The sequence below is a fragment of the Lontra canadensis genome, unplaced genomic scaffold, assembly GCF_010015895.1.
Source record: "Lontra canadensis isolate GAN:19392208 unplaced genomic scaffold, GSC_riverotter_1.0 scaffold56, whole genome shotgun sequence".
Lineage (NCBI taxonomy): Eukaryota > Metazoa > Chordata > Mammalia > Carnivora > Mustelidae > Lontra > Lontra canadensis.
Genome location: NW_022631050.1, coordinates 7,851,820 through 7,875,250, shown reverse-complemented (window position 1 = coordinate 7,875,250; position 23,431 = coordinate 7,851,820). Strand labels below are relative to the sequence as shown.

At 44.9% G+C, this 23,431-nt stretch overlaps 1 protein-coding gene across 1 annotated transcript in view; it reads left to right on the top strand.

Annotated features, from left to right (window-relative positions):
• Positions 1–3,257: 3,257 nt before the first annotated feature.
• ETV5 (ETS variant transcription factor 5) overlaps positions 3,258–23,431 on the top strand; it is a 57,007-nt gene continuing 36,833 nt past the window's right edge. The window contains 5 exon segments of the mRNA XM_032875582.1: positions 3,258–3,424; positions 6,755–6,873; positions 7,005–7,092; positions 7,223–7,270; positions 7,364–7,414. Coding sequence (XP_032731473.1) covers positions 6,829–6,873; positions 7,005–7,092; positions 7,223–7,270; positions 7,364–7,414 — 232 coding nt within the window. The 5' untranslated portion in view covers positions 3,258–3,424; positions 6,755–6,828.

The window sequence follows — 23,431 nt, the reverse complement described above, 5'->3', positions numbered from 1 at the left end:
ATGTATTCCTTTCCTACCCCCCAAAACCCTCACATTGCCTCTCAACTTCCTCATATTAGGGAGATCATATGATAATTGTCTTTCTCTGATTGACTTATTTCACTAAGCATAATACCCTCTAGTTCCATCCACATCATCACAAATGGCAAGATTTCATTTCTTTTGATGGCTGCATAGTATTCCATTGTGTATATATACCACATCTTCTTTATCCATTCATCTGTTGATGGACATCTAGGTTCTTTCCATAGTTTGGATATTGCTGCTATAAACATTCGGGTGCACGTGTCCCTTCGGATCACAACGCTGGTATCTTTAGGGTAAATACCCAGCAGTGCGATTGCTGGGTCGTAGGGCAGCTCTATTTTCAACTTTTTGAGGAACCTCCATGCTGTTTTCCAGAGTGGTTGTACCAGCTTGCATTCCCACCAACAGTGTAGGAGGGTTCCCCTTTCTCTGCATCCTCGCTGGCATCTGTCGTTTCCTGACTTGTTAATTTTAGCCATTCTGACTGGTGTGAGGTGGTATTTCATTGTGGTTTTGATTTATATTTCCCTGATGCCGAGTGATGTGGAGCACTTTTTCATGCGTCTGTTGGCCATCTGGATGTCTTAGACAAAGAACTTCTAAATACTGACACTTACACTTTTTTTTTTTTTGAAGATTTTATTTAGTTATTTGAGAGAGAAAGCAAGTAGAGGGTGGTGAGGAGCAGAGGGAGAGGGACAAGTAGACTCCACCCTAAGCACGGGCCCAATGCGGGGCTCAATCCCACCACCCTGACAACATGACCTGAGCCAAGATCAAAAGCCTTAACTGACTGAGCCACCCAGGTTCCCCCTGAGAGTAAAGGAAATCTTATAAAGCACAGATAACAGAAGAAGATGGGGAGTAAAATGGGGATGGCAGCAGAGGACATAAGTCACCAAGAAGGAGAAACAGACGAAAAGGAGGAATACTTGTGGAGAAAAGACATCAGAAATACTAAACAAAAAGGAACCAACTCTGGGCCCAGGAGTCAGCATGCCAAAGTCGGTCACCATGAGTTACACCATCATGTTTCACACGATAGCTATGGGGCCTGGGCCCCCAAGGACCTCCCTGTTCAACACAAGCTCCAAATTCCAGAATCATAGACTCTTAGAGCTAGAACAATTCCCTGCATGCATCTATCTGCCCCCACCCCCACCCCAGTCCCTTCACAGAGCCACTCAAGACATCCCAAAGTCCTGCCTCATGCTACACCAAGCTAATATCTGCTTCCCTGTGCAATCAACCAGTTCTGTCCTCTACTATTTGGGCTTCAAATGATATTTCCTGGTGATTTGCTGATCAACTGAGACACATGCAATTTCTCCCACATAGAGACTCTGGAGCCTGCCAGCCTTAGAGCAGTGGATGTGGACCTCATCTGGGCGGGGAGTCTAGCTGAAGAGAAAAAGGCCTCAGGGCTGGTAGCAACCCAGTGGCAGCACAGGAATGGGGTAAAATCTCCATCCACCAAACAGAAATAGCATTACCTGGCAATGAATAGAGGTTCTAAGGGAAAAACTGTCCTTGAGCTGGGGTCAGAAGCAAAATACTCTATTGGAAAATTAAATATCATGGAACTGCTTGTTGAAAGTTCAGAGCACCTTCCCACCCATCAACTCGTGCTCCCCCCAAGTATCTTGCAGAACCAATAGCTCCCACAGGACCAGTGCTAGGTCCAGGACTCAAGCAGTGTACTCCAGTTTCCTTTGGTGTACCCTAACATTTCTTGGGCTATAAATGACAAAACAAGTGGCTTCTCTCTTTAAGATAGACAACTAGAAACAGAAAAGAAGGTGGGCAAATTTTGACTTAAAAAAAATTTCCCCCCCTAAAAATCCACATTTCATTCCCCAGGCAGGGATGGTGGCAGCCCCACAGTTGGCTACCCTGGGACCCCCTTCACTAGGGGAGGGGCTCTCCTCTAACATTTGATGTTTTTCCTCCCTACCACGGGCACACGGGGTGAATGGCAGGGCACCCCAGCGTCCTGGGGGAGAGCAGAGAGCTGCCCAGCCTTCACAGAAGGGGGTAGAGGGAGCAGAGTGGGGAGAGAATTGCTTATTTATTTGTTTCCTGGAACACCCTGTTAAGAGTCTCAGCAATTGCAGTTAGTGCCCGATCGTTTGGCAGGCAGAGTAGCTTCTCGCCGTTCCCAGCTGCACGGGATCTAATTCGCAAATGCACCATCTTGCATTCAATACTTAAATGGAAAACAAGCAGTCCCGGAAGGGAAGCAGGCGGTCTAACTCTGCAGGCCGGTTTCGGAGGGATTTACGTTTCTAGGTCGGTTGACTGGTTGGTGCCATCCCCGGAGAGGATTTCTTTGAGCTCCGACCCTCTCTCATCTCAACGTCCGCCAGAGTGGGGACCCACTCTGGCGGACGTTGTAAACTGCAATTAAACAGGGGGAGCAAACGGAATTTATTTGGGCCTTAGGCCTTGCCAGAATAAAATAGTAATTAAAATCTGTTTGAGAGCTCAGATTTTAAAGGGAGATACTGCTTATTCCTCCCCACTGGAAACCTGGTTAAAAGAAATTAAGGCCTCTCTTAAAGGTACCTAAGATTAGAGGGCTTGGTTTCCGTTTTCTGTGTTTCTGTGGGCCAAACGCCCAGGTCGGTCAGCGAGTTTCTTTCTGGGTGGAATGACGAATTTCTCTCGCCTGAATTCTAAAATGATAACTTTGCTTGGTACTGCAGCTGCGAACGTCTGGCGCCCAGTGGCCCATCCAGGCAGTGGCGTTGCGGGGCGGGGGGTGGGGGCGAGAAGCAGGGGTGAATGGAGACGTGGGAAGAGCCAAGCCTCGGTGAAAAGTTGGGAGAGCTGCGAGGAGGGAAGTAAACGCGATTCTTCGCGGCTTCGTCCCCTTTAAGTGCTTCACTGACTCAGCTAAGCTTCCCCCTCAGGTCGCGTTTTTTATGAATGAAAAACGTCCTTACATTCATTATATAAACAAGCCTGTGCTGATTGGCCAATGGCCCCCGGTGCATAAATTATGTAAAACAGACCCCTGAGCGGGTGGAGAGGAACGCGTTATTGACCAATGGGGGCTGGAGTTGATGGGGCGGCTTGGCTGGATTTGCCCGCAGACAGGGTAAACAAGACGTGATAGACAGGCGGAGGAGCAGCCTCGGGCCAATGAGAACCAGGCTGAGCTAGGACTGCTGGCCAATGGCGGCAGGCGGAGCAGCACGCCCCGGGGGGCCGGGCCAGCGCTCCAGCCTGGTTGGCAGCTGCGGCGCAGAGTCCAGCCGCTGGTGCGCAGAGCGGTTCAGCGTCCCCGGAGCGGTTCGGCCCAGCCATTTGCCCAGGCGCCCAGGCCCGGTGCGCGCGTGCGTGAGCGCGCCTGCGCCCCGGGGCCGCTGCAACGGGAGGAGAGCGGCTGCCTCAGGTGAGGGGGCGTCGAGGAGGCAGGGGGGCATCGAAGGGGGTGTCCAGTAACGGGTCCGAAGGGCCCAGCTGGCGAGAGTTCACTGGCTGATTCAGAATCCTCAGAGTCCGGGTGTACTTTCTATCTGGACTGAGCTCTCCACCCCCACCCCCGAGCCGGCTGCCCCCTCCTCTCGTGGCTCGCTTCGGTTCGGTTCTTGGGAGGCGTAGGGTGGGGGTGGCTAACGGTTCCGGAGCGTTCGGAGAGCGGGTTTCCGCACGTCGCGAGGAGGCGCGCCCCGGCGCGAGGTGCTGGGGCTCTCGGGTGGGGATGGGGGGGAGGGACGCTGAGTTGCGGGGCTTTACAATCTCTGGAGGTCTGAGAGCCCGGAGGACACTTGGAGGCTCGCGAGAAGAGACGCCCGGCGAAGCTTTTCTGGTGGGGAGGAGAGGGCGGGAAGCAGCTTGAAGGGGAATATTTGAGAGGTGATGCCCACCCCCCCAAAGTACCAGGAAGGGTTAAGTGACACAGGCATGTGCAGCCTGAGGGTTTGAGGGTTGGCCAGGAACTTATGCAGGCCTTGCAAGTTTCAGATTGTGGAAAGTGGACACTCAATCCCCCAACTCCCACCCCCAGCAGCCTGAGGGCGTCAGGCTGCATCGCGGTTCTCGAGAAATCGGGGAGCATCAGTGCAGCGGCCCGAGGATAGTGGGGGGGGGAAAGCGGGTGCGGGGTGGGGTGGAGAGATGCTGGAGCCTCTCGCTGGATTAGGGATCTGTCCGCATTTTCAGAGGAGAGGAGACCTCTGGGGGGAACCGAACTCCTGGTTGCGGAGGAGTGCCAAGGAGAGATGTTTGGATGTTTGGGGGTCGGGGGCCGGGGGCCGTTGAGGGTGGTTGGTAGCGCCAGGCGCCGCGGCTCGGTTTTATGAACGTGGATGACTTTATGAATGAAGCGGGTTTCTTTCGTTGGCTCGCTGCTCCCTGCGGCTTTTTTTTTTTTTTTTTTTTCCTTTCCCTTTTTGTGAATGAAGCATTGAGCTTTCTTCCTAAATCGCTGGGGGTGAGGGGCCTGCGTCGGAGGCTGGGCGTGCGTTGGAAGTGGGGGCGGGGGCTCATCCAAAGGAGTTTTCATGAATGGGGAAGGCTGGGAATTGGGTGGAAGTGTGTCTTGTTTTGTGAATGGGGCCCAGCGCGAGGGATCCAGTTACAGCCTTTACCTGATGTGGCGGCCGCGGCTCGCTCTTCCATTCATAAAACCAGGCCCGCTGCGCGCCGCGGGGGAGGGGCCTCGATCGCGCCGCTGCGCCGCGTTAAAGTTTTCCTGGGGGCACCGGGAAGGGGGGACTACAAAGGAAGTGGTTTAAACTCCCGTAAGGCTTTACAAAAAATTATACTTCGAACAAGATTTTCCTAGCCCTTGAACTCTGAGCGCTGCTTTAAAAATTCTCGATGCCCCTCCCTGGTTCGCTTATGGCAGCTTCTTTCTTTTATTTCATTTTTTAAAAAGGTATTATTGTTCTTCGTGGTGAAGTATCTTGCAACGTATTTCATCGTGAGACTCGGAAATATGTCCCCCTCCGATCTCTTCTCCGTTGTCCCTTTCCCCCCTATAGACCCTGACATAAATTCTAAGGTCACGATTTAATCTGACAGATTTTGAAGTCTACAGAGGACTCATTTTCATGGCCCTCAACTCACTGCCGACGTTTCTCAGATTTATGTATGGGTTAGTGACATTTGAGAAAGAGGCTTTATTCTGAACGTTTAGCGCTGTTTGGAAGGCATGCAGGCATGCCAGCGGGAGTGTTTTTCTAGGAAATTATGGACTGTGTACAGTTTTGCTCCTCTCCCTCTTTCTCTTTGACTTTGAAAATTTCTGACTAGTTGGGCCAGAGTGCTGAGAGGACCATGAAGGGTTTTCTTGTATCCTGCTCACTTAAGAAAAACAAGTTGCGTGGAATTGCCCACTGAGAAAAAGTTCCCTATTTAAAATTTGTATACAAGGTAAACAAAAGAATTATCTGCAAACATTTTGCTTTGTTTAGAGCTGCGTAAATGAAATTACTGTTTTCTCCATTTTGTTGATTTAACCGCATTTCTATTTGGAGAATGAAACAAAGGGTTCAGGAAGGTGGTACCTTCCTAAAATTGTTACTTATTCCTCTGAAATTAGAAAACGTTCCCTCCTGGGGCGCCTGGGTGGCTCAGTGGGTTAAGCCTCTGCCTTTGGCTCAGATCATGATCTCAGGGTCCTGGGATGGAGCCCCACATTGGCTCTCTGCTCAGCAGGGAGCCTGCTCCTCCCCACCCCCCATCTCTCTCTGCCTGCCTCTCTACCTACTTGTGATCTCTGTTGGTCAAATAAATAAATAAAATCTTAAAAAAAAAAAAAAAAGAAAAGAAAAAGGAAAACGTTCCCTCCTTTCCATTTTGACCTTCAACCTGTCTTCCCAGGCCCAAGACTTGACAGTGCTGAAATAAGTTTTAATATTTTTTTGTAAGTTTGGGGAAAATTGACTTCACTCTAAGAAACAAACTGAATTTTCTGTACATGGATCTTTTGCTTTTAATGCTTTTTTAAGATCTCTGGTAGAGATGCATTTAAAATCTGTGTGTTGGAATTTAGTTTCCTTGATTCATTACTTTTCATGGCTATTTTATTTATTTTAGAAGTTGGTGATATCACAGATAATCTCTGTAAGTTGCCATAGGAATATTTGTGACATTACAGACACTAGATCTGTTTGAACAGAAGAATTAGGTTTTAAAAGAGTGTTGTGTGAAAATTAGTGTATCTCTGATCAATATATGCCTGGAACTATATATGGTATCTTACCACTGACCTACAAACTACTTTTAGAAACACTATGTATGTCAAATTTTTAATTGCCAGTAATTTGGAAGGCTTAAACCCATTTTTCTACTTCCTGTCACTGTACTGTCAAAAATGAAATTATCTCTTAAAAAAAAAAAAAAAGAAGACCTAACATTATAAATACCCTGGAGAATCTTCTATTGGAGAGAAACTTGAAATCACCCTTTTATAATGACAAGAAGGAGTTTTGCTTTTGGTTTTTATAGAGAACAGACAGTAACAAACTTACGATGTTAATGATTAGAGAGAGGGGGAAGGACAGCTAGGTAAATGGATTTGACACTAAGTACACTATGAACTTATGATGCCCTTAATCAGGCGCACCTTTAGTCTGTAAATCTTACACCCTGAGTGGGCTTTAAGTACCTCAGAGAAAGGTAGTGATTTTGCACAGGCCCTAAAAAAAGAGCAGTAAAATTTACTTCATTTCTCCTTTTCCCCTCTCAGTTAAAATCTCCCAAATTCCTATTACAGGAGGACCCCTTTCCCCCCAGAAAGTACTCAATGCTGAAACCTTTCAAAGTGATATTCGAGGCATTGGAAACACCATGGATGGGTTTTATGATCAGCAAGTCCCTTTTATGGTCCCAGGGGTAAGTTTATGTGGCTTTGGTTTGTTTTGTTCTCCCTCTTCGAATATGAATCTTCTCATTGGTTTAGTAGCACAATCCCCTTTGGCCCCTTTATTACCCTTGAGCCTTCACTGTGTCTTGGCCTCTTTCAGAAATCTCGATCAGAGGAATGTAGAGGGCGGCCTGTGATTGACAGAAAGAGGAAGTTTTTGGACACGGATCTGGCCCATGATTCTGAAGGTAGTGAAGGTTTCCCTTTGGTCTGTGGCTTCTTCAAATGGTCCCCTGTGAGAGCCACATGTAGACTCACCCTCCCTGTTCTCCCCAGCACAGGAGTTCTCATTCTGGTGTCTTCTGTTTTCAATTCCAGAGCTGTTTCAGGATCTCAGTCAACTTCAAGAGGCTTGGTTAGCTGAAGGCAAGTTTCTTGGCTGTCCGATTTTCCATATAAAACATTTCGCTGTGCTTTGTAATAAAACTTAAAGGTCTAAAATAAAAATCTCTTTTCCAGCACAAGTTCCTGATGATGAACAATTTGTCCCAGATTTCCAGTCTGATAACTGTAAGTACCTTTCTGGGGGTGGCACGTTTGTTCCGAAAATGTTTGGTCTTAGAACATCCATGTCTGGAAGACTCTTTTCAGCCATTGCCAGTGTATTTGGACAGTGGAATGCATTTAGTTTCTCTTAATAATTCAGAGTTAACCCCCAAAACTTTTGTTTCGTTCCTTATTGGAGTTATTTCTAAAATGCTTTTATTCCTTTGCAGGTAAGATTTACTGAACATAATTTCATCCTAAATTTCTTTTTGCCTAAGAATATTGCAAGCCTTCAAGCTCAGAATTATCAATCAACTGACATCATATATATAAGATGTTGGACTTAACATCCATTAACCAGACATTATTTTATGGCGTTTTTTTGGTTTGTTTTATAAATTAATTCCTTGATGCAGATCATGAGTCTGACATTTTTTTCTCTTTTAAAGGTGCAGAAAATAGTTAATGGAAGATTCCAGTTAATTGTGGCCTCACCCAACATGTTGTCAATTTTGTTTCTACTTCTAAGTTGACACAGGGTGGTCACGGTGTGACCTGATTGACTCTTATTTTTCGTGTAGTTTAGGACTTCTCTTTCAGAGAGGAGTCTAAACTTACTCTTCGAATGTTCGTGAAGGGCCCCTATCATTGTGTTAATAAACGCAGTGGGAAGCTCAAAAGATGGCTCTCGGTGCTGGCAAGGGCATGGTTAGCTTTGTGCCGATCTTTCCGGGCTGTCCTCAACAGGTTTGGGAGCTTCTATGGTCCAGGCAGAGCTATCAAGGACAAAGCTGGCTGATGAAATGTGAGCAGCACAGGGCAGCTCTAGAGAGCATTAGTCACTGGCGAGTGAGCAGGTTTAAAGAGAGGCCTGGAGAAAATGCTGCCTCTCTTGAGGGTTGCATCATAGAGAAATTCATGTCTCTTAGTCATAGTTTATAATAGCAAGCACCTGAGCCAGGCAAGGATTCGATTTCTCATTTTGCACCAACAAATTCTTCCCTGCTTTTAGTGTGGTGTGTGTGTGTGTGTGTGTTTATGTGTGTAAATGCCACGGGAGAGAGAGGGTTCTTTGTATCTAAGTAAAAGCTGGCTATTCGAAATTATTAGATAAAAGATCAGAGGTACCAGCTAAACATTCTTTAATGCACCCTGTTCAAGGCACAATGCCATGAAATTTAAAAGGGAGTAAACTCTAACCCGCAGATGCGTACTTACCTTAGCGATGTCACAGCTCACTATAGTTTCTCTATAGGAAGGGGCATGCATGTTAATTATTGCCCTTTGATTGCTTTCAAGTGTTTGGGAAGGTTGCCACTAAAAGGCTAAATAAAGATAACCCAAATATTGTGTGTGTGCGCGTGCGTGCGTGTGTGTGTGTGTGTGTGTGTGTGTGTTGCAAGATAAAAGACAGGATTTGTAATCCCACTTTGTTCTGTGTTGACAATTGGGCCCAGCCTTTCCCGTTTCTGCTCAGAGCAGCATAAACCGCAGTCTGCTTGGGAGGTGGCTTTCTTGGCAGAAGTTCTTTGAAATGCTTTTATGACACTTTTGTTTGTTTCTCTGTAACCCAAAGAGTTAAGAGGGAGTTGAGATGACTGCATTCAAATTGATTTCATGTGCTGAAGCAAAGGTATGCTCATTAGAGAAAGATGTCAGTAAACAAGATTTATATTTGAGATGAGAGATGTTTATCTGCAGGAATAGGCTAAAGTGAAGGAATCAATAAATGTGTTTTGGCTCCTTAGAAATAATTCCCACTCAGCCAATAGAATGTGCTAAATTCTTCAATTAAATTGCTATACCTACCTAAAATGGAGATGCTTTGAGAGGTTTCTGCTTACCAAGTGGGATGTGTTTTTTGTTTGCTTTTTGCCTTAACTTCTTAAGGTTGAGCTTTTCTGTCCTTTAAGGATGAAACAGATGGTTGAGTAGCCTCAAAAGGTGTTTTAATAATTCTCTCCCCTTCTCTGACTCTTATTTCTGGAGATGGAGCTTTAAGAAGGAGGGTTTCAAGCAGATCAGCTTGCCTTAGAAGTTAAGTAAGAGTACAAGGTTGGGGTGGGATGTTCTTGAGCTGTTCGCCTTTCCTGTTGTTTGCGACTGGTTTGACTGCAGTTGTGACTGACAGTGGAGATGGAGGGGGTGCTGGGCAGACTTCTCTGGGAGCACCTCTCACAGCCTTGGATTGAGGATCAGCTTTGACTGCAGTCACCTTCTGGAAGAGCCCATGATTATTCTAGGGGAGGAGGAGAAACTCATTCAAATTTAATAAAACCTTATGAGTTGATTTGAATCAGCCAATCAATGAACTGTAAACCAAACTGCACTTGCCCAGTAAAGTAAACCTTTTCCCTATAGTAGCAAAAGCATTTGTAACAAATATTCTTCTGTGGCCTGCCACACTGATTATACTTGGTCCTTTTAAGATGATTTGATTAATTTTCCTGTGTGTGTGTGTGTGTGTGTGTGTGTGTGAGGGAGGGTGCAAAGGCAGAGAGAATGTGTGTGGGAGGGTGCAAAGGCAGAGAGTGTGTGTGTGTGTGTGTGTGTGTGTATGGGAGAAAAAGAAATACTAAGTGATGTGGTAATTTTTATTTTAGAATGTCAGTTTTGAAGATTATGGCTTACTTTTTTCAGTAAGTGCTATGAGCTCAGCTTCTAAAGAGATTATGTTTTGTAAGTTTTCCAGATTTGGGTTCCTACCCAGAGGCATCTATCCATAAGTGTGATTTGAATAAATGAAACCATTGTCCTTGTAAGTCTTAGAAAAATGTTCAGCTTACTTCTAGCTACATAGACTTCACCTTACCTCACAAATACAGACATTAGCAAAGTATCCCCCCATCTGGAAACTCTTAAAGATCAAATTCAAGGCAACAGAAAGTGCAACCTATAGACGACGATAGAGGTTCTGCCGATGCCCCCCATTGTCCCCTGATCCTGAGAAGTAACCTTGAAGTCCTAGATTGTTTGGACTGCAGGTCCCTTGTAGACATAGCCTTCCTAACCCCTTCATTTTACAGAAGGGATAATATAAGGTCCAGATAACTGGAGAGACTGACTGGTAGTTTGGGGCAAAGGGGAGGGGTTAGGTGAAATGAGAAAAAGAAATTATAAAATATTATCCTTACAAAAGCTCTCACAGAGCTGCAGGGCTGGGGGGTATCGGCACATGCAGGTGTGGTCCAGGCTCTCCCTAATGATTCCAAGAACCTAGAGCCAGCCCTCAGAAAAGACTTAGGGAGGCTATAGGCCACCCAATTTGACACCTCAGTTCTCTTCATTCCGTGATCCTGAAAAACTTATTAAGTATCTTGGTGCTTTGAGTTTTTCCATCTAGGATTTGGAAGAGATCTATAAAACAGAAAAATTATAAAACTGACATCTTTCCTATAAGACACACTAGTGTACATACAGACAAGACTTATCTGTATACATCCTGTATAATATAAATAAGTTTGTGTACATATATATCCATATAAATGTGCATATAGCTAAATATGTCTGTTAACACAGAGTTGCATACCTGGAATCTGGGTCAGTGGTTAGATGTGTATACGTTTTTACTGTACGTTTTCATAGAATTAACTATAAACCAAAACCATGGATAAGATTGGAACTCACAGTGCTTAGGTTTGGGGAGGGGGAGCTTACATTAATTTTTCTGGACTGACTTGGCACTTAAGGGTATTACTAGATTTTAGGATATATCAATAGTATTTTTTAAATGCAGATTTCAGTTCTAATTTTCTTTAAATTACACTCATTTGTTTGAATTGTAATACTGTGAATGTTTACCTGTCAGCATCTTGAATAACAAAAATATTTTATAGTGGGGAAAAAGGCTTGATAAAAATCTTATTTTAAAACCATGGCCTCCATAGCAAATATAATTTAGAGAACTGTTTGAAAATCCAAATGACCTCATTTTCCCCTTGAAGTGTTCTTTTTTAGATGTGTGTTTCAAAAAGAGTGGACCGATCGGAGGAAGTACAAGTAATTTCCTAAGGACTGGCTAATTAACTGATAAAATCGACTTCTCATAAATACATTGTAGTAGGTGGCTCAGGAAAAAGGCAGCCCTTGAGCCTAAAACACATTGATCTTAATCCTGTTTTAATATGAAATTATTCAACTGGACTTTTTTTTTTTTTTTAAACTACATGTGAAGTTGATAGAGTAGAGACAGAGCCTTCCTTTTTGAGAGTGAATGCACATCATTTGGGGCCCAGTTTGGAGAAAAACTCTTAAGTTTACCTGCTCTGTGGTCTTGGACCATTTCTACTTGAAAAGATGGTTCCTAAGTCTTTTTGTTTGGAAGCTAAGAAAATAACTGTAGGCACTTTAAGCACTTGGAAAATGAGAGATGTGGGGGACTCAAAACTATCAGTTTGTCCTTTTTGGGAGCCAGAAGTTCGGAAGGTAGAAGACAGGAGTGTTGGGGGTGGGGGGATGTGGAGGGAAGAGGTCATGTGACTCCTGGCTACAGTGTATCTTTCAGAGTCTTTGTTCTAGCCCACTACCTTACCACAGAGAGGGTGCTAAGCGACTGGAAATCCTTCCTGTTTTGCTAGCCTCTAAGATCCTTAGACCAGACTCTTAAGGATCCAAGACCTAGAGTCCCCATTTATCTAAGAGAGCCATATGTTCACAAGAAATCTATTTTCTCTGACTTTAATTCAGTTAGGCTTATTAAAAACAATGACTTTTTCTCTTCCTCTTTGATGTCTTTCTGCTCTTAGCCCTCTAATAAAACCCAGTAACCTTTCCAGTCCTTTGTGTTTGGCAAGAACTTGGGACGGGGAATTACATGTGTGTCTGCCCCAGGCACATCACTTATGTGAATTCCAGAGCTAACAAAATCCTGGTATCCTTCGAGAAATTACCATCTACCCTGTTTTCAGCATTCTTCTAGTTTTATAAGATTAAGATATGGGCCGCACAACAGAGCTGCAGATTTGTATTATCTGCCATTTCTACCATCTAGGGGTATCATTGTTTTCATTCCAGTCTCAGGAAAACTGTTCGTGGTGGTAGGCTTGGGTGGGGTGTGTGATTCTCTACCAAGGGACTGTAGCCTCCACATGTGACTCGAGTTTTAATGGCAGTAAAGTAGAACCAGTCTCAGAGGCTGACAGCCCCCTCTCGGGCGCACGGCTGCCCTTGAGGCAGCTTGGGCCCCATCTGTGCCCTGGCACACAGTGCTTCTCCACTTGGAATCCAAGGAGCTCAGAGTCTTGTCATGTTGCAGCTCCCAGCTCTTGGACAAGTGCCAGGCTTGCTGCTGCCAGTACCGGATTAGGTTGCTTTTTTAAAAATTCATTTTGTGAACTCATCAAGCTCATTTAACAGAGGCTTTGGTCGTCAGTTTCTATCATTGTCCCAGCCCTCTAAGAGGCTAGGCTTAAAGGAGGGGCAAAATACTAGGTCCCCAGTGTATATGCGGGTGGGCGCAAATGAGAGAGAGAGAGAGAGAGAGTGTGTGTGTGTGTGTGTGTGTGTGTGTGTGTGTAAGTGTAACCACAATGTAAGTACTCCTTTAGGCTTGGCAAGGGAGTAGCCGCTCTTCTTAAGGGAAGAGCCCCCACAAAGCAAACAAAGGGGGGCTCCCCTGCCCAGAATGAGGAAACCTCTGGGGAAGGTTGCAGGACAGGGCGCAAAGACTCCAGGGAGCAGGGTAAGATCTAGCTCTTAGGAGACCAGGAGTTTGCCACTGGTCTGCAGAGCAGCCAAGGCATTGAATGGAGGTTCTGTGGTCAGAAAAGCTGTAGAGAAATGCATCCGGTGTTGCCCTCCGAGTTCACTAGTGTGGGGGAAGGGACTGGGAAGGCGAAGAGAAGAGGTAGAGAGGAGATATTTGAAAATAGCCAAATATGTTCTGAAAAAAGGAAACAACCCAAGAGCTAATTTATCTTGTGGATTTGATTTTCACAAAGTAGGATGCTTTTCTTGAAATAAACTCTGGCTGTCAGACTGGCTTCATCAGATCTTCAGGGTAATTATTGAAGATTTGGGGGAAAAAATCTCTAAGAAACCAAACTAGTTTTTAGCCTTGTACTTTGCGTTGTCCTTGGAGTGGATTGCACCCGCCAACCCCAAGATATCCGTGCTCTTCCCTTTTGATGTCTCTTGGGTATGGGCGGGAGTGGGGGGGATTATAAACCTTTCAAGCCGGATGTGAAGCCAGGAAAGGAACTGTGAAGCTGTTCATAATAGGTAGCTCGCACCCTCCCCCTCTCTGCAGCCAGAGAATCTCGTAGTGTCTCCGGAGACCCTCTCCCTTGAGGAGGATGCCAGGTGGCTCCCCATGTAGCTACTGGCAGTGAATGGAAAAGCAAGGAGTCTGGAAAGGCTGACTTCCATAGAGAGCTGTCCTCTAATGCCAACCAGCTTGTCTGGGGGCAGGAGAAATACCAGTGAAGTCTTTTCTCTCAGCTGGTAGCTACAGTCGGATTCCGAACGGGGCAACGCAAGGTAGTTCGCCTTTCCCCCTTTTGCCGGCGGGCACTTGCCGACCTTACTTGGAGCCGACTTGCCCATCCTTGCGGATTTCAGCCAGGGTCTTGGCCTTCTGAATCTCAGGGAGGGAGCAGAGCAGGCAGGCGCCTGCAGTGTCTGAATTTCTTACATAAACACAGCGCACTGGGCGAGCAAGCGTCCCTGCGGCGACAGCTGGGCTCTGCTCCGTCCGCCCCAGCGAGCTGAGCTGCCTAGTCCCCCTCTTGCCTGAATGGAGCATTCCAAATTGGTTGTGAATGGAGGGCGGGGCTCCCTTGCAGACTTTTTCAATGAATAACCAGACCCTATTGTGCAGCCTGTGGAAAAACAAGCAACTCAAACAACACTGGGACTGTTAGAAATATGCTTGTGATTGGCAGCTTGGAGAACCTCCAAAATTAGTTTCCTTTGGCTTCCCTGCTGCTCCCAGTTCTCCGAGCCTGGGCTTAATGAGCCTGGGCTTAATGGGGTTCCAGTTTTAAGTGCTGGCTTTAACCCTGCAACTGCCGGACGGATGGTCTAGACTTCAGAGGCAGAGCTGCGCCTGACCACGGAGGCCAGTCCCCTTTTTCTCCCGTTTTAACTGGAGCTCTCTGAAGGGGCTGCTAAAGAAGAGGGTGGTGTAGCTTTCCTGGATAGAGGGGTGTTGAGACTTGATCTGAGGATATTAGCCTTTTATCTCCCACTTGCTTGCCGCGGGGCTGGAGCTCTCGCTCCCAGTGAAGGTTCCGGTCTGCTCTTTGCCTCTCGCTCCAGCCTTGACTGTGGGCCTGGGGATCGGGTGTTCTCTGCAGCGCCGGGATCTCTTGGGGAGGCATACATTTTGACTCGGCAATGACAAAGCTGTAATTTCCCTACTCCTTGGCCTTCTCTGTCCTGTTTAATTTCCCACTGTGGTCGGATACATGTCATTTTAAAATGATACTTCCCAGACTTACTCAGCTACAGGGGAGCCTTGCTCTGGCTGTGACCCTTCTCCAGCACGCATCAGATGCCTGGCCCCCTCCAGTGAACATCCCAGGAAGTACCAGAAAGAACCCTGCCTCTGAGCAACCCCCAAACCAGAGCTGCCTCCTCACCCCAGATGAGGCCAGGTTCTAGGGGGACTCTTGGCCTCAGCCACATCCCCTCGAGACACCGTCCACCATCTTGGCCAACAGCTCAAAGAGCACCCCCAGAGGGCCGCATGGGCTAGACCAGGGCCATGGGATAAACATGAAAAGGACAATCCATTAAAAAAGCGAAACAAAACTTAATACTGATTCAGTGCAGCTTCCTCGGGGTTTTAAAGAGCTCTTTCGAGTGCCTCCTCCTCCTCCTCCTCACACCTGGAATGAGGCTCTTTGCATTTGTGTTTCACTAGAAGGTGTTTTTATTCCCCTGAAATGTTTCCTTTGCTATAAATTGGGCCTGCAAGAATGTCTTCCTTTCCTTATTTAAAAAAAAAAAAAAAACAGGCCTGGGCAGATTGTTCTTTTGTGAGAGAGTTTGAAGCCTCTCAGGAGGTGACCCTAGAGAGCAGCCCTGTAAGAGGATGCTGGCATTTGTGCTTTTCCAGAGGGGCTGAGGACAACTTCAGCTTCCAGAAACACTTTCAGTTGAGTGCCTGGAAAGGCTTTGTGACTCCCTGAAAGGGCACTTAATGAGGGTCCTTTATACTTTTCTCATAGGAAAGGTAGATTCAAGGAAAGGATGTGTCTTCTATGGGGGCTGCCCTGCCCACAGTGAAGACCAGATCCTGGAATGCCTATCCCAGGTGTCCAAATCAGACTCTTAATGGGGGGGTAACTTAGTGATGGCTTCCCTGTGCCTGTGCCTGTGCCCAGGGAGTCCTCACGTCAGAAGATTTCTGCCCCTCAACTCCCTTTTCCTTTTTTTCCCTCTTCATGGAATTTCTTGAGGATTGAGGAGAAAGCCGCAATGGGCTTTAATGTCATTTCTATTTTGATAAATATTAAACTTCGCCCCTGCTTCCCGATGTACATTCTTGTTAAAACAGGAAACAATCTCTCAAAAAGCAGAGAACTCCCGTGTTCTGTTTCTTTCTCTCTGCTGCAGCTCTGCATACTGCCAGTACTTGGTGAGTATTTTGCATACATACCCCATTCTCTTGTCAGCAGCCCCCAGCAGCAGCTTCTAACTGCTCAGAGGAACAGAGGATCTCAAAAGCAGAGTTCTGAGAGTCCTTGGGATGACTTTAGAGATGCATAGGAAAAAACTAGGTAGGACCAGTTCTCATTTTCTGATTCCTCCTTTAAGCACATATACAAGCCAAGTGTTCCTAGGCTGCATTTAGACTTTGTGCAGCTAATGCTATGTTTCCCAGTCAGACTGCATGTGCTAGAGAACAAGTCACGGTGTAGACACCCTTGACACATTTGCCGAGTTTCTGCTTTAGGAGAAGGAGGGCCAGAAATAGAGGAATGGTTCTCAGAGAAGCTGATTTCCCTAATTTCTCTAGAGTTTGGATTTTTCTCCTGTCAGATTTTAAGTTCAAAGATAAAATTTTCCACAGTGCTTAAGTCCTGTTTCAAGTATCATTAACACTTTTCTTTAATGCTAGTTCAGATGAAATCACATAAATTGGGAATAAATTATAGGAACGGTGTTAAAGAAGGCTTAGTTTTGCATTTTTTTTCCCCATTCAGGAAAAACGCCCTGTTTCCTCTTTTCTTGACAGTGTGTTCCCGCTGTGAGCAGCCCTTCACGGTATAATCTGTGGTTGACGTAAGGCCCACAGGAAAGGAAGCCATCCTGTCCTCTCTACTGCAGAGGCTCTCTTTATAGACCTGTTTCTCACGAGTGGAAATCAAACAAATGATTGTCTATCATATTGGTGAAAGTTGAATACTAAAATTCTTGGAGCAGCTGCCCCAGGAAAGAAATTAGTATGGATAATGCTCAGATTTTCCTTTTGGGGTAAGCAGGCCAGTCAGTCACCGTTTCATCCTCCTAGTCTCTTCAGCTTGAAAGTAACCAAACGCCCCAGGTAGAAACCTGCTTTCTGGGCTGTGGGTCCAAAAAGACCCACCTGGGGGTAGTCAAAATGGGGTGGTTCTTTCAAAGCCAGAAAAACCACTTATTTTTATCTTGACTCTCCTCTGAGTCAGCTCTCTGTACTCACACAACCCTTTTCCTTCACTGTCCAAGGCTCTGGTTTCGCCAATAGCCCACAAATTTGGGGATATGACACACTGATGCAATTAGATATATTCGTTCTGTATAAAATATTTTGGTGGAAGAACCCCATCTCAGTTAATACACAAGCCCTACCTCAGTCAATATGGGACTGGTACTTTTCGAAGCTTGTCCTCTCTTTAATTTCTACCTCTTCTAATCAAGGCCTCTGGGTTTCCATTTTCAAATTCTAAAGTAATAATCCTAAGTTGTTAGGATAAATGAGTCTTTGAAGAAAAGAAACTGCACAGATCCAAGCCATTTCAAAAATAATACTGAGGTGTGGAGAGTGTGAACTCGAAGGAAATCTGAGACTAGTTTATCTGGGTCAAAAAAAAAAAAACCCTCTTTGCTACCATTGGCATTAAATTATCTTCCTGATTTGATAACAGAGGTTTTCTATTTGGAAATCACTACTTGAAAGATTTGCGATTTTGTGCTGAGAACAAGGAGGAGCTGTTCTGGGATAGACCCTTGTTCTTACCCACACTTCCCCATCTGTGAGTCAGGACATCCCTGATTCAGTACTTCCGTCCAAAGTGGGCTCCTTTTACCGACATAACCACTTCTTTTAAGGAGGATTCATACAAAGAATCTCTTTCGTTCTCTTTTAGCCGGACTTAGAATAGAAACCTTCAAAAATCATCTGTGTCATTATTGTTAGTACTGATGGAGTTTAAAGAAAGGGCAAGGTCAATATCCCAAATTCTATTTGGAAACTCTCTTCCTACTTGATGAACAAGAAAAGATAGGACTCGCCAACTTTTTTCCCCTGGCAGACTTGCTACTGGACAGCCCGTGAGGACTCTTGCTTCTAAGGCCTACAACACGCATGTTATTACCCTGAGCTCTCCCCAGGGCCCATGCAGCCTTTGGAGGTGGGCAACAGCTTCCAGCCCCTCACAACAGAAGAGGCAAATAGCCTTGAGGACCACTTTGGCTCATCCTAACAAAAGCTATTCCCCCACCCCCACCCCGTCTCTCCTTTAGAGACTATGTCATCCTTCACTTGGATCACATTTTCTCCTCTCTGGAGGGGGAGTAAAGAGGTAGGGAAAGCCTTGAGCCCCCCTGGAGGCAGAGGTACTCCCCCCACCCATATTCTGAGTGGTCAGCTTGTGTGGTACTAGCCTACCTCTTGGGTTACAGTTGTGTATTACACAATGACCTCCCAAATTGATATTCATGGGCAAAATTGAGTTTTTCATCTTTGACCAGCAGTATTTCAGCTGGTGATTTGATTCTGGGATACCATGTGCTGGTTCTGCCCGCCAGCTGCTGCCTTTGCTGGAGGAGACAGTGGAAGAGGGGGAAGGGGAGGGAGGAAATTGTTTGTGGGATGTTGTCATCATTGAGCTGAGCCTAGCAGAGGCAAACCTCCAAATCATCCCATTCCCGTCCCCATTATATGAAGTCACTAGATGATACAAACATTATAGTTCAAATAATATGATCCTAGCAGTCTAAGAGAACTCCCAATAAAGCCCTATCCTGTAAAGTATAACCCCTTGTCGGGTCAGTCACAGAGAAATGTCAGTCGTTTTGTAACTGGTTTTTCTCTTTTCCTGCTTTTACCCTTGTCAGCAGGGCTTTGTTGGAGGGGGCGGGGGCCGTCTACCAGAAGTTTCCACCAGGGGCCCCCTCGAGCTCGAACTACAGATGTGCTCTGGCATCTTTGAAGTTGGATTTCTCTGTTGTCAAATCTATCTTGTATCTATTCCACATTACAGGGAGCAGTAAGGGTATACAATGTCCTAACACTGGCCCTATACAAGACAAAATTTAGAAACTCTTTACTTTCCTGAGCCAGTGTGAGCATTGCGACACCTTGTCGTTGCTCCAATGGCAGTCCTAGATACAGCCGGCATCTCCCCAGAGAAGGCAAGTTTCTGCGAGCTCAGTAAATATGGATGGCCCAGCCTAAACCCATGTCGTTGTAAGCTCCAGACCATAGCAAAGATTTAGGGTTATCCAAGGTAAACAGAAAATGGAAGAGGCTTCCAGAGCACGGCTTCAGGGTTTCAACTGCTTCATGGTATCAATTCCGTTGTCTAATTTAAAACCCAGGTGGGAGAAATTCTATCAATAACTCTCATTCCTGTATCCTGGGAGGAATTCTACTGCCTTTGCAGGTGGCCACTTAGAGATATTTCAGATACCACTTTTCACTAATGCTATTTATACATATTCAGAGTTGGGCCAGTGCTTTTCTAAGCTCCTTTTCCTTCCCTTTAATTTCTAACTCTTGTATTCAAGGCCTTTGGGTTGCCATTTTCAGAAGTCTGAAGTAATCTTCTGATGTCCCCACTAACCCTGTTTCTCTGCCACCCCAGTCATGAATTGAGAGTGAGCTCTTGAGACGTAGTCCCCACCCCGTCTTGCAAGTAAGTGCCTCTCCCATGTAACAGGAGCTCACCAGCATGATCCCTGGGCTTGTGTCCTCGAAAACGTTGCCAGCTCTTGATTTCCAAATACTTAGTATAACCTCATCTGTCCTGCGGCAAAAAGAAGGTTATCTTCTTCCCTCACCCCTCTTCCTTTCCGAGACCCAGTTCCCTGGTTATTCTTTCACTCTGGTATTCCCCAGGCTGCGTTCATGCAGGGTCAGAAGACTTCAATCTCACTTTTGGATTGGTCCTTTCCGAATACCAGCATAACCCCAACCCCATTTGTTGGATCTGCCTTTTCCCATAGTCCACGTCATGATAGCAAGGTCAAAGTCTTTTTTTCTTGAGCTTATTATATTACCCCAAGTTTCTAGCTCTAAATCATGAAAAATAAAGCGGGTTTTTGTTGTTGTTGTTGTTGTTGTTGTTGGGTTTGTTTTTGTTTTTGTTTTTGGCTTTTTTTGGTCCACACTCTAATTCCTGAAGCCTCTCTTTTGCTGACTATAGGTTTTTTCCACTGCATAGAAGAAATCTGATTCCTGAAGCCAGATGTTCTGGGAACTAGCTTTATCAGTTCCTAATTTGGCTCTTGTGGTATTTATTGTAGAGAAGATAATATTGGCCGTCTAGGAAGGGCTTCTAGAATTGTTCATTGATGAATTCTGCTACCTCAAGGTTGATTCTGTACCCTGGGGCCCAGAAATATACCACCAGGGAGATGATACTCAGTCCCTTGGTCCCCGACTAGCAGCAAGATAAGTAGGAAAAAATAACCTGGAGTAAACAACACCGTAAACCCCCACCCCTACCACCGTGATTAATCACCAATCTAAAATTGTGCCACCATGCCAAACCTAAAGAGAACTTTCCCTTTACCTTCTGATACCAAATCTATTCCAGGGAGGAAGCCTTGCTTTCTCCATGTAGGACTCTGTCCAGGACAATTGAAGCTGTTCCTGCAGAGACTGCAGAAGGAGTCTGCCCTGAAATCCTAGTCCCTGTGTGCGTATGCTCACCTAGGTGTTGGCCATGCCGGCGTTTGTCATATCTCCCATGAGTTGTGTAGAGAGCCTTGATTCCACACCAGAGTCTTGCCGACATCCTTGATTCCCAAAACACAAATGCACAGGGGGTTCTCCAAGCCAGCATCCCTTTAAAACACAACTTAGGGCTTTCGTCTGCATTTCTAGCTGGTCCAGCTGGGTAAGCTGGTTTGGTCTATTGACACTGTCCTTTCAGACACTTTGTGCCTTTTTTCCCTAATGCTCTGAGCACCGAAAGCCAAGGCCACCCATTTCAAGCTGTTTCTCCTGGCTCTGCTCAGCCTTTATGGACAGAAGGAGCCAAACCAGCTGTGTAGAAAGAAAGAGAACAAAAGAGAACCTCAAGGAAGAGGACTTTAATTCTTTTTTATTCTGCCAATCTTCACAGATTGGTGATGACTACACTGTGTCCTCTTGAGGATTGGGGGATAAAATCTAAGGAGTTGTCCAGCTGTTCTGGTAATGTTCTAAACCTGTTGCGCATTTATATTTACAAGGGTAGACATTCTCCATCTTTTCCCAAGAATGCTTTGTGGTCTTGAGTTGGGCATATGTTTTAGTTTCTGTTATGTGCGTATTGATATGTATGTGGAATTACTGATAGATTTTACTTTTGTTAATGTATTGTACTTGTGTAATTACTGTCTTTTTACCCAGACAATGGTGAAGGTGGCCATGGGCCATAGTCATGATGGTAGCAGTGGCCATTTTCATTTTGCCCTCTCTTGGGTGTTCCTTTCTCCTTTCTAAGTGGGCCAGGGCCAAAAAGTATTTGAGAACCACTGGCTTAGATGTTAGAATGTGACCAACATTTGTCTTTGTGTAATTTTAGTTCCTGGAGCTGTATTATCCAAACATGGTAAAGGATAAACAGGATAGTACCCTTCCAATTTGGTAATGAGCCAGGGGTGACTTTTTACTTGTGTGAATGCATGGTTTTGAAGTTCTTAGCACATCTACTTTTGACCTGTTAGTCAACCATAAGTTAAAGGCATTTTTTCCCTCCAAGTGTCTCAGAGGAGATGGAATATATCTGTCTGATTGACTTATTTTTATTTTTTTTTTTTAAGATTTACTTATTAGAGAGAGCACAGTGGGCAGGGGCAGAGGGGGCAGGGAAAGAGAGAATCCCAAACAGACTCCCCAGTGAGCATGGAGCCCAACATGGGGCGTGGTCTCCTGACCCTGAGATCATGACCTGAGCTGAAATCAAGAGTTAGACAGTCAACTGACTAACCCAGGCACCCCCTTATTGATTGATTTCTAAAACATATTCCTATATTTGCTTCATTTCTCTGTGTATAGATTATTTTTTTCTTTCTCAACCATTCAAAAGCAAGTTGCAGACATGAATTTCACCTCTAAATACTTTAGTGTGTATCTCCAAAGATTAAGGATATTCTACATAGCCTAGGAAAATTAATTTTTATACAGTAATATTCAGAATTCCCCAGTTGTCCCCCAAATGTCTTTTATAGCTGATATTAATATTGTTTTTTGATCTAGATTCAATTAAGAATCCCATATTGCATTTATTGTTAACTTTTATCTTCTTTACAACACTCTGTCCTTTTTTTCCCCCATAACATTGACCTTTTCTTGAAGGGTCCTAGACAGTTGTTTTGGGAGGGTACTTTTTTAAAAGATTTTATGTATTTGAAAAGAAGAGAACATAGGTGTGTGTGTGCATGGAGGGGGAGGGGGAGGGAGAAGGAGAGGGAATCTGAAGCAGACTCCATCCTAAGCATGGAGCCTAACACAGGGCTTGATCTCACGAGAGATCAGGACCTGAGCCGAAACCAAGAATTAACTGAGTCACCCAAGTGCCCCTGGGGCGGTACATTTTTAAAGGATACATAGAAATGCAAACAACACACAAAAATGCTGGCCTTAGGCCCAGAAATGTCCTATGTTGCTGATTCCCTTACTCTTCTATCCATGTTATTGCACTGACCTTAAAATACTAGTATAAAAGAACAGTGAGTCAAATGAAATATTTAGGTCGGAGATAGTTTGCGCTTGTTTGAGGAGAGGGCTTTTGAGGGAATCATTAAAATTTTTTTAGCACAACTTACTAAATAGTTGATTTTACTATTTATGGGTGATTTTTCACTATATTCAATTTTTTAAATTTACGCTTAGCAAGGTTAGCTGTGTCAGATATTAAAGAAAACAGCACATTCTCCCATACCTCCTCCAATTCTGCTTTTAGAACTTGTGCCCCCTAACTACATTTGATAACATTTCAAATTTTTATTTTTGGAAACTGTTGCCAGGCAGAATTAATGTTAACTGTTCAAATGGGTTTGAGCATGTTTCTTATTTGGTTTGGAAATCCAAGAGGCGTCTTCTTTTCCAGATGCTCTTTTAAGTGCCAGAACCTATCCACTTACTTTATCTCCCTCGAAACTTCTTGGTTCCCAGAACAGAGTATTATCTCCTGTCCTTGTCATTCACTAGTAGTGTTATAGCAATTACAAAGAATATTGAAACATTAGGAATATATTTTATGCTTGAAATGAATTTTTAATCTACTCAGCCCTAAAATAAAGACCTATTTCTGACCTCTTCTGGTAATAAGGTAGAACTTAAAAAATAAGCCTCGTTCTCTCTACTTCTTTTTTCTTACTAACTGGCTGTTTGCACTTTTCTCAAAATTTGTCCAAAAAAGGCCAGAGCTAAGGAAAGGCAGCAGTACATTGGAAAGTAGGCCTGTTGGCTTTGTTGTGCTCTTCAAACCACAGGTCCCAAGGGATATTACATCTGGTGACTTAAAGTCCTCTGGTCTTTGCTAGTGGGGCACTCTGACAAGTTAAGGGTACATGAGGAGAGAAGAGATCACACCTGCTCTTCCCGGTGACTTCTTTGGTTCATTTTACATCCTGTTTATATTCCCATGTCCTTCTGCTTGATGGTTTTCCCCCTGCCTTCTT